The sequence below is a fragment of the Echinops telfairi genome, unplaced genomic scaffold, assembly GCF_000313985.2.
Source record: "Echinops telfairi isolate 266 unplaced genomic scaffold, ASM31398v2 ScPeMD7_4225;HRSCAF=4972, whole genome shotgun sequence".
NCBI lineage: Eukaryota > Metazoa > Chordata > Mammalia > Afrosoricida > Tenrecidae > Echinops > Echinops telfairi.
This window is the reverse complement of record NW_022108124.1, coordinates 20,774,148-20,785,908: the sequence shown is the minus strand read 5'-3', so window position 1 is coordinate 20,785,908 and position 11,761 is coordinate 20,774,148. Positions and strand designations below refer to the sequence as shown.

The window sequence follows — 11,761 nt, the reverse complement described above, 5'->3', positions numbered from 1 at the left end:
TGCAGGTCCCATCAAGGCTTCTACCGTCAGTGTCAGGTGCAGGTCCCGTCAAGGCTTCTACCGTCAGTGTCAGGTGCAGGTCCCATCAAGGCTTCTATCGCCAATGTCTTTCTGTTCCTTCAAATATAAATCCAGGCTCCTTTACATTCCTACAGGGATCTGACAGGGCTGTTTTTTTCTTCTCTCCCTAGCCCCCCGCACACACTCCCTAACTCCTTCTCTATTACCTGCCATGTTCCTCGAACCAATTCCAGTGCCTCCAAGCCTCTGCGGTTCCATGTTTCTGGCCACATGTTTTTATTCTTCCACGTGCTTGAGTACCAAGTGCTCAAGTATCAACTTGAAGTTGCCTTTGGACACTTTCTTCTGGCCTTTCGGTTCAGTTAGTCATGCCTTCTGGGTGTTCCCATATCACCATGCTCTCCTTTCCCACGAACCCTACACCGGGCCCTTCACCCTGAATGACAGCGGTAACAACACCCAACACAGACCCTGCTGTCCACCAGGCAGCCCCCTTCCAAATGCTTCATCCCAATGACCTCATTCAATCTCTGAACCAGCACTCGGAGGTCAGAAAAACAGAAACAAAAGCAAAGTGGTTGCCATTGAGCTGATGAGGATTTACGGCGGCCCTGTGCATGTCGGTGTAGAGCTGCTGCCGGGGCTTTCCTGAGGGTGATAGGTCAGAAAGAAAGAGCAGCACTCTTTCAGGGTGCCTCTGTGAACCTTCTGGGTGGTAGCTGGACAGTCCACGGTTTGCCCTACCAGTGACTGCTCTCTGAGATAGTACTGTCTTCATTCCTGTGTTGTAGAAGAGGAAGTGGAGGCACAGGAAGTTGGCATAACGGTGCCATGTTTACACAGCGAAACATTGAGGGAGCCAAATGGTCACTGGAGTCTGTTTCCGAACATTTGGCCATTATCCATCTCCAGAAACGAGCTACTTGTTTCTCTGTGTTTCCCACCAGATTGTAAGTGTGCTGAGGGCAGGGGTCATCTATTATCTGTTGCTATATCTCTAGGATCTTTGCAAGTGCATAGTGAGTGCTCACTAAATATTTGTTGTTCAGACGAAAGAATTAAAAGGGCGTGGCAGTGCTGTTTACCTAAGCTGCACGGTTGTGTTTCATTTAGAGATTTAGTGTAGATGGCAAGCTCATAGGGACCCTCTCAGACAGAGCAGAGCGGTCCCCGTGGGATGCCAATACTGTAACGCTTTATGGGAGTAGAAATCCTCGTGTTTCTCCTGCACAGTGGCTGGTGTTTTCAAACTGCTGACCGGATGGTTAGAAGCTAGAGCCGAGGGCAGTGAGTTTGGTTTTTGAAGTGAGGGATGAAGCACGTGAGCACTGACGTTGTCAACATCTGGTTCCTAGTCCTGCCCTTGCTGACGGTGTGATTGCAGGGACAGTGAATTATTGACTGCGGCTCTCCCAGCCAAAGTCTCTAAACTCTCCCCAACCTTGCCTTGCATGGATCTGGTAAGAAGGTGGAGGAAGATCTTTGATAGGATTCACCTGTGAGTAATTGAGAACAGGATTCCCGGTAGTGTCACCCAGTTGCATACAGCCTCGTATAATGAGCCCTCTGAGAAGCAGGAGCAGAGAATCTCATTAGCAAGAGCTAGGCGTGGAGTGCGTCTTCTGGACCCAAGATCCCTGCACAGTGAACCTCCTGGGTCCAGATGATAGCTACGACCCAGAGGAGCAGCAGCAAGACCAGGAGTCAGAGCGTGGAACTGAGGGATGGACGTCCCAAACCACGGAGCAATGAAGCTGAGTGCTTTTGTGCAGGAGGCTGGCTTGCAGAGTAGGATGTCTCAGCTCCTCCCAATTAAGTGGGGGAGTTGGACTTGCTGACTCCCTAAAGCAGAGCCGGTGCCCTCGAGCTGAGGCTGACTGGGGTGGGGTGCCTCTGGATTTGCTGACCCCTGGAGCTTCAGCGGAATGCCTTTGGATTGAGGTTTATAGCTAAGTGGTGTGCCTTTTGGAAATTTATTAGCAGACTTGACAGACCTTTGTAACCTGATAAACAACTCAACCCTGAGCATTTCTCCCTGGATCTAAAACTTGTTAACTCCCTTAATAAACAAACCCTTTCATCGTGTTTTTTTCTGTGAGATCTGGGTAGCCGCGGTAAAACAGAGACTATTAATTAAGACAACCCGGGGATATTGGGCTGGTTTCCTGATCTCAGGGTTCTCATCATTAGAACAAGATGAAATCGTACCGGCCGCATAAATAATAAAATGAGGTCATTAAATGTCACGGTGACACAGAGAAAGCATTCCGTGAACATGCCCACTGAAAGTAACAGTGCGATGCAACTCCGTTTTGGGATTCAGAACATGGGGAAAAAGAGGGATTATCACTAGCCACAAATGGAAATTGTTTAAAAATATTTGCACAGTTGATAAAATTATAAAGCTAGTCAAAGTCCAATGTGTCAAAGTCCTCAGAGCCCCTGGGGGGTGTGAGCGTCTGTGAACCATGCTGGAAGCACCAGGGGGCACTGTCCTAAAACACCAGGGAATTAAACCTGAAGGATAAAACCCAAACCAAACTCACTGCTGCCAAGGCGCTCCGACTGCTTGCGATCCTACAGGACAGGGTAGGACTGCCCTGGTGGGTTTCCAAGACTACACTTTACAGGGTAGAAAGTCTCCTCTTTCTAACCGCCTCCCCAGAGCAGCTGGTGGTTTTGAACTGCTGACTGTGGTTAGCAGCTCAGTGCATAGACCACTGTAGACTGTAGCACCCGGTCTCCTAAAGGATCATGCAGTCTATTTGGGCTCCAGCCACACATTCAATATTCCACCTGTGTTGTCCAGCCCACCAGCTTCCTCCCACTGTGCCAGCCACACATGCCATGCTGTAGGTATGGCCAAAGCGCAAACACCTTGATTAAATGCAGTTTGAAAAATTACACTAGAGTTTAAGAAGAGGTAGCAAATGTGTTCAACTGAGTAGCGAGTGGTGTTTGTTCCCTCCCCCCTTTTCTCTTAGTTTAATAACTGTGCCAAAGAAGAGCGACGTGCTGACTACCTTTAAACGAGCCACCAAAAGTCTACCCCTCAAACCAAACTGAAGGCCGTTTTCATCCACTTCCAAAGGCAAGTCAACTTGAATGGCACTCCATCACCAAAGGCTCTCAGCCCTGGTCATCTCCCTGCTGTCTTTTTGCAGCAACCATTTCAATAACAACATCTAGCCCAGACACCCTGGCTGCAACTGCCAGGGAACAGCCAGTGTGCTGTGAAGGGCAAGTTCACAAAAGCCTGTAAGTTAAAAATTACTTAAACGATGGAATCATCTGCTTCCTCTCCCATACTTGAGAATTGGTCCATCTTCCGATAAGTAGCGCTGGACTTGAAGCTTTTGGCCTAGGAGGCAACCCCTCAGAAATTCCTTCCATCCGTCCCAGACGTCCAAGCGAAGCGTCCCGCCTGCGGATTGAGAGGGGGTCCAGTCCATCACTGCAATTTGGTAACTGTCAAGCCTCTGCAAACAGCACCCCACCCCCACCCTCCAGAGGAGTGCCGGAGATGCAAAAGGAACAGCTAGCCTCAGAATGAGTCGATGGGAAGGGGTTTTTACTTTGGCCATTGATTGTCTTGAAAAAATAAAGACATTTTAACTTCAAAGCACTTTCCCTTTCCAGATGTGTGAGATGAAGACACAACATGCTGAAATACTTGTGCGGCTACTTCAAAAACAATCCTGTGGAAATGGACTCGGTGCTGATAGGTAAATGAGTGTGTCGTGTTTTAAAGGAAAGCTGTTGTGTTGGAGAGAAAACTGAGTTGTTGTTTTTTCCCCCCAACAGTTTTATTGGCAAGGAAATGACATATCACCTAAATCGATAGTTTAATCATATCACAGAGAATTATACAATCATTCCCACATCAATTTTAGAGCATCCCCCCTCCACACCATGGTTAAATCTCCTTTAAGATGGTTTATGCAATCACAATCCATTCTACTACTCCCTCCCCCATCCCATCTTTATTAGTTACTCATGAAATCCCTTTTCCCTCCCTCCCTTCCTCCCAACACCCCCCCTACCATTCCCTATATCCCCTTGTATCTGTTATTATCATCATGCACCCACTCCTGCTGTGTTCCCAGCTGGGAGATCCAACAGAAAACAATAAAAACAACATGGTGCTAAGGTGGTAAGGGTAAAAACATAATAGCATACAGACAAAAATATTAATAATATATAAGAAGGAAAAGACCCCAACAATATTCAAAAAGCACCTCATCAGACTCAATCGGAAAACATACATTGGCAGACAGGCCTAGAACTACTTATAGCACGCACACACCCTTTCTTCTTCTTTTTCTTCATGTCTATCTGTATGATAGGCAGGATTGTGTACAAGCCAGAGGAATAAACAACAGGACCAACGGTCCGGGTGGACAGGGGAGAGGGGGAGGTGGGGAAAGGGAGAGAGGAAGCAAAAAAATCCAGGGACAAGGGAACAACAAGGGACCTAAAACTGATGGCGGGGAGGATGCAGAACTCCTGGTGGGGTCTGGTCAAGTGCAGTGTAGCTGAGAGGAAGTACAGAGAGCCAAATGAAGGTCAAAGATGATAATGGAAGGAGAAAAGTTAAAGGAAATAGAGGGAAGATCTAGGAGGCAAAAGATATTTATATGGGTATACATTTAGGCATGTATATATGTAAATTATATGTGTATTAACATAATGATAGGGCTATAGATCTATGTACATATATGTACATGTTAAGTATCAAGGTAGCAGACGGACATTGGGCTTCTACTCAAGTCCTCCTTCAATGCAAGATCCCTTTGTTCTACTAACCTGGCATTCTGTGATGCTCACCTTCCTGACATGATCGCTGAAGACAAAATGGGTACATAAGCTAATGTGGTGAAGAAAGTTGATGGTGGCTGGCTATTAGATGATATATCATCCGGAGTCTTAAAGGGTTGAAGGTAAACAAGTGGCCATCTAACAGGGAATCAACAAAGTCCACATGGAAGAAACACACCAGCCTGTGTGATCCCAAGATGTTGATGGGATCAAGCATCAGAAAACCCAAAACAAACAATCATATTAATGCGAATGAGGGGCAGTGGAGGGGAGACCCAAAGCCCATCATAGACAATTGGACATCCCCTCACAGAAGGGTCACAAGGAAGGGACAAGCCAGTCTTGGTGTAGTGTAGCACTGACAAAACACACAACATTCCTCTAATTCTTTAATGCTTCCTCCCCACCACTATCAATTTCTACCTTACAAATCCTGCTAGACTGGAGCATGTACACTGGTACAGATAAGAGCTCTCGACACATGGAACCCAGATCAGATAACTCTCTCAAGAACAGTAATGGGAGTAGCAATACTATGAGGGTAGAGAGAAGGTATGGGGAGAAGGGAGAGAAAGGGGGAACTGATCACAATGATCGACATATAACTCCCTACCCCTGAGGAGACAAACTACAGAAGCATGGGTGAAGGGAGATAGCAGACGGTGTAAGATATGAAAACAATAATTTGTAATTTATCAAGGTTCACAAAGGTGGGAGCATAGGTGAGGGAGGGAAAAAAGAGGAGCTGATACCAAGGGCTCAAGGAAAAAATATGTTTTGAAAATGATGGCAATCAAGTTCAAATGTGCTTGATACAATTGATGTATGGATTGTTATAAGAGCTGTAAGAGCCCCCAATAAAATGGTTTCTTTCCAAAAAAATACAGAGAAGAAATTTCTGTCATGGAACCAGTAAGAAACACTTGCACCCAAGTATTCAAGTTGTATCTATAAGATAGTCAATGGATTACAATGCTCTCTGCCTGGCCGTGAGGCTGATGGAGCCTCTTGCCTGTGGCTAGAGGGGATCTGCCACTGGCTCAGTCTGACCAGACACTCTGCGGATGAGTTTGGGCTCTCACTGTCCCATAGAGCCCTCTACAAAGAGGTGTTCATAAGTTTTGCTTTGATGCTAGAAAACTGAGTAGTGTAGCAGGACAAATGGCCTTCTGGGGCTTTTTGGTTGTCAGTGGGCTCTCGGGGAAGTTACGTGATGCTCCCTTGCTGCCCTCTGGTCCTGTGCTTTGGGTGTAGCAGCCCTCTGTATGGCAAAGACAGGGTATTTCAGTGATGCTGATGAATTCATCACATGCTCCTGGAAGCCTGTTCCTGGCATCCCTGACATCATAATCCCTTTGTCTTTCACATGGGTGTTTCCAGGCAACTCCCAGGTCTCCTGCTCTTCTCCCTCCACACATTCCTCCTGGCAAAAAGGAACCGGAGCGGTCCCACAAGGCTGCCCAGGCCCTCTTCTTCTACCTTCCGTGCCTCCCCTGACTCTTCCACCTGCCTTTCCTACATAGCAAGAAAAGACCACACCCACCTGAGAACCTAAGGATTTAACATGTCTTCTACTTAAAAGCATTTTCCTCCAGCTTGCCACCGGCTGTGTCTTTCTCAGGGCATGTGCACCCATGCTGGAATTCTCTCCTTCCTAGTAGGATTCCTGTACGACTGACTCCCGGTCCGTGCACCTGAAGGGCAGCCACCAACCATGTGGGAGTGGAGGCTTCTGTGTTGCTATGATACGGAACAGAGCTTCCCAACTAAGAGAAACTAGAAAGCCAGGCCTGGTCAACTGCCTTAGACATCAGCCATGAAAAACCTCTGGGCCCCAACAATCCGTTCCCATTCTGCATGGGGCCGACTCAAATGCAGCAGACCACAAAAACAGCCTGTGTTTGTCATTGCACAGCTCACAGGATGCATGCTGTGTGCACCCAGCTCGCAGCATATTTGCTGTGTGCATGCAGAGGGCCATCGCCTGTGCACTGGAGCTAAAGCAACCCAGCCATGATTCCCTTTATACTTTTTATCTTAAACCAGCAGTTCTCAACCTGTGGATCGTGACCGTTTGAGGGTTGAATGACCCTTTCACAGGGGTCACCCAGTTCATACCAGTAGCAAAATGACAGTGATGAAGTAGCAATGAAAATAATTTTATGGTTGGGGGAGAGGGGATGTTCACCACAGCATGAGGAACTGTATGAAACGGTCACAGCATGAGGAAGATTGAGAACCACTGTCCTAAACCTTCATTGTAACTTCCTCATAGCCCCTGTCACCAATACTGGAAAAATCCTGGTAGCCAAGTCAGTTATTCATTGGGCCACTAATGGCCAGGTCAACAGTTTGAACCCACCAGCCACTCCCAGTGCGGAAGATGAGGCTTTACACTCCCAGAATACTCTACAGTCTCAGAAACCCACCAGGGCAGTTCTACTCTGTCTTGTGGGGCAGCTGTAAGTCAGAACTGACTTGATGGCAGTCAGTTTGGAGTTAGGCTCATCATCAATACCTATCATCAATCAACTTGTATAGAAGTTTGTCTGAAATTCTTTCCCTGAAAAGGAACTTCCTTTGGGACTTGACAGACAGTCTGGCACTTGGTAGAGCTCAATACTTACTCAATTCATGTTCTTGTTGCTGGGTGCTGTCATCTGTTCTGGTTATCACAGCAGCCCCCTGTACATCTTAAAACCCTGCCGTAGCCTGTGCTGTGTTAGCACAGGTTGACTAGAGAAACAAAATCAGGGACACTCACATATGCATGAGGAAGAGCTTTATACCAAAGAGCAATTGTATATCAAGACAGCATTCCAGCCCAGTCCAGATTGTCCGATAGTAGTCTGATATTAGCCCATAAATTCCTCTTCAGACTCACGCAACCACGTGCAATGATGCCGAATGCAAGAAGATCACAGGCCGGTGGGTGAGAAGTCTTGTGGATCCAATGGCGGTGGAAGCATCTCAGCTCTGGTGCAGGTTTCCATGTGGCTCCTCTGGCTCTGTGATTGTGGCTCTTCAATAGGAAGGTGAAGCAGAGAGAGATCTCTTGTGTGGCTTGTCGAAAGGAAGACAAAGGCAGAGAGAGGAAGAGAGAGGAAGTTCCCAGAATCCTTATATGAAGGTCACGCCCACAAGGAGGCATCATCAGGCTGTGACCTGATTGAGCGTCTAGACTCCACCCTTTTATTCTTAATGCCCTCAAGTGGACACGAGATTATGTAAGCACCACATGTGCCATCCTCTAACTTGTTATGTGTGAGTGCACTGATGCAGCTACTGTGTCAATCCATCTTGTGGAAGGTCTTCCTATTTTTTGCTGCCCCACTATATTACCAAGCATGATGTCCTTGTTCAGAGACTGGTTTCTCCCGATACCATGTCCGAAATACGTAGGACAAATTCTCATCCTCCTTGCCTCTAAGGAGCATCCTGGCTGTACTTCTTACAAGACAGATTTGGGGTTTGGGTTTCTTTTTTGGAAGTCCATGGTATTTTCCCACAACCATAAATCAAATACATCAAAATCTTTCTTACTTATTCAATGTCCAACTCTCATATGCATATGAGGCCATTGAAAATACCATGGCTTGAGTCAGGTACACCTTTATCCTCTAAGTAACAGCCTTGTTTTCAACACTCTTGTGCAGCTGATTTACCCAATGCAATGTGGACTTTGATCTCTTGCCTGCTGCTTCCATGAGTATTGATTGTGGATGAAATCCACAAGATGAAATCCTTGACAACTTCAATCTTTCTCCCTTTATCATAATGTTATCTATTGTTACATTGTGAAGATTTTGGTTATCTTTACATTGAGCAGTAATTGATACTGAAGGCAGCAATCCTTGATTTTCAGCACAGGCTTCAAATCCTCCTCGCTTTCAGCAAGCAAGGTTGTGTCATCTGCATTCAAAGGCTGTTAATAAGCCTTCCTCCAATCCTGATGTCACATTCTTCTTTAGACAACCCAGCTTTTCCAAATATTTGCTCAGTATACAGATTGAGTAAGAATCTTGAGAGGCTACAACCCTGACACACACCTTTCTTGATTTTTAACCACGCAGTATGCCCTTGTTCTGTTTGCACAACTGCCTCTCCATATACAAGTTCTATAGGAGCACAATGCAGTGTTCTGGGATCCTCATTCCTCGCAAGCCTATGCATAGTTTGTTATGGTCCAAACAGTTGAATGCCTTGGCATAGTTAATAAAACACAAAATGTTCTGGTATTCTCTGCTTTCAGCCAGGATCCAACTGGCATCATCAATGATATCCCTTGTTCCACCTCCTCTTTAGAATTCGGCCTGAGCCTCTGGCAGTTCACTGTCAATGCACTGCTGCAGCTCTGAAGTTGGACAGCCTATGTAGTCCCTTTGGTTTCTATCTATTCCACCTGGGGAATTCTATGTGTACAGTTGCCTTTTGTGTTGTTATGAGAAGGATTTGCAATGAAGAAGTTGTTGGTCTTGCATAACTCTGTCGTGTGATTTCCAGCGTGTGTTTCTATCACCAAGGCTGTATTTCCATCTACCGATCCTTCCTCTTTGTTTCCAGACTTCGCACTCCTGTTGCCGACGAATTATTAATGTATATTTATTGCTTGTGTGGTTAATTTCAGACTGCAGACATTGGTAGAATTCTTCAATTTCTTCATCACTAGCTTTTGTGGTTGGTGCATAAATTTGAATAATATCTGCATTGGTTGTATTTCATTGAATGAGATAGATAAACTCCTGTCACTGACAGCACTGTTCTTCAAGATAGATCTTGAAGTGTCTTTTTTGACAATAAATGCAAAATAATTCCTCTTTAGTGTTTCATTCCCAGCATAGTAAACTGTACGATTTACTGATTCAAAATGGTCACTACCTGTCCATTTCAACTCACGCATGCCTAGAATGTTGATTATTTATATGCATTCCCTTTCATTTTTGACAACTTCCAAACTTCCTAGATTCATACTTTGTACATTTCAAGGTGTGATAATTAGCTAATATTTGCAGCAGTTTCTTCTCATTTTGAGTCATTCCCCCTCAGCAAACGAGTGTCCAGACGGCTTTACTGGAGTTTGAGGAGGCAGCTCTTCCTCAGTCGTATTCTGAGTGCCTTCCCACCTGAGGGGCTCCTCTTCCGCCACTCTCTCTGACAGTGTTCTGCTTCTTCACGAGGTTTTTAATGAGTCACCAGGTTTCTATTCTGTTCGTAAGGTCTTCAGTGCCTAATTCCTCTGAAGTTGGACAGCCTATTCCTTCCTGATTGTCTGAATGTTGTGCTGAAACCTCCTCACTGTGGGCCACTGTCTGTTCTTAGTCTGGAAGTTGTGTGGAAGCCTGCTCACTGTGGGAAATCCTGCTGGCATTTGAAATGCCAGGGCCATAGCTTCCAGCATCCCAGCAACTCACCGTCACCACAGGACCAGCTGACCCCATCCCCACAGAAACCTCGGAGACACTGTGTCTTCATTCACCCGTGGTGTGTCACTCTTTTCCAAATCTCAGTCTCTGGAGCAGGCTTCTGCTCCTGCTCAGCTCCCCTTGCTGGGGATATTGCGATTTGAGAGATTGCACTAAAACCCCATCACGCTACAAAATAATTCGTCATCTCTCACCCCCACCTGCCTTTCCTCCAGCAGTCTGTGTCTCAGCTGGTGGCAGCCCTCTGGTTACCTAAGCTGCAAATGTAGAAGTGGTTCTTCACCCCTCCCCTATCTTCATGCCTTACATCTACACAATGGCTAAGGCCTGCTGTGCTTACCTGATAAACATTTACAAACATTGCAAAACATTTACAGAAGCTTTCTTCCTCCATCTCAACTGGCCTGGTGCTACTTCAGGCCTACATAACCTCTAGCCTAGATCTCTCCCAAGAAGCCTCTGACAGCCACTCCCTATCTCTAGTCAATTCTAATGTTGCTCCTGTCCCCATTAGCATCCAGTCTCGTTATCACTCTCACCATATCACTTTCTGTTCCAGTATCCAGCTTCCCTTTTCTGCACAATTATTCCTCCATTTAAAATCACTTATCTTAGCTGTTCTGTTCTAGTTATCTGCACACACACACACACACACACACACACACACACGAGGTGCTTGTTTCTCCCACTGAAATGCCAGGTCTGAGAGCGTGTGGACCTTGCCGCTCATACAGGTCTATCCGTGCCTGTCCAAACAGGGCCTAACGTGTCACAAATGCTCACTAAGTGCTTGTTGAGTGCAAGTCTGCCTCACGCCTTCAATGCTTCATTGCTCACTGCCCTTCTGACCACTCAGCTGCCCTGTCCGGGTGGTTGGGCAGCCCCTATGTGCACACCAGGTTGTTCCTTTGCCTGGAGCCTTTTCCGTCTGATTGTACCAATTATTCATGAGGTCACCCTTAAAGCACTTGAGGGGGAACTGATCACAATGATCTACATATAACCCCCTCCCAGGAGAATGGACAACAGGAAAGTGGGTGAAGGGAGACATCAGTCAATGTAAGACATGAAAATAATAATTTATAAATTATCAAGGGTTCATGAGGGAGGGAGAGTGGGGGAGGTAAGAGAAAACACGAGGAGCTGTTACCAAGGGCTCAAGTAGAAAGAAAATGTTTTGAAAATGTTGATAGCAAAAATGTACAAATGTGCTTGACACGATGGATGGATGGATTGTGATCAGAGTTGTATGAGCCCCTAATAACATGATTTTTTAAAAAAGAGTTGTATGAGCCCCCAATACAATGATCTAAATAAATAAATAGGTCTTGTGCAGGAGATTTACCGCCCCACCCACCCACCAAAAAAAAGAAAAGAAAACGGCAACCATCAGACCTGACGTGCGTTAGGGTCCAAGATGGGCTAGTCTCCATCTCATGCATGGCCCCAGGACCTCTGCCTCATGCCTTCTGTGTCTCTGGGTGTCTTCTCCGCTCTCT

The 11,761-nt window shown here is 46.1% G+C and overlaps 1 protein-coding gene across 1 annotated transcript in view; it reads right to left on the bottom strand.

The window, feature by feature from the left end:
- Positions 1-11,761, bottom strand: part of ANKUB1 (ankyrin repeat and ubiquitin domain containing 1) — a 50,574-nt gene that overhangs the window by 14,487 nt on the left and 24,326 nt on the right. Inside the window, exon 3 of the mRNA XM_013006130.2 lies at positions 3,331-3,445. Within this exon, the coding sequence (XP_012861584.1) occupies positions 3,331-3,445 (115 nt within the window). The remainder of the gene's footprint in view (positions 1-3,330; positions 3,446-11,761) is intronic.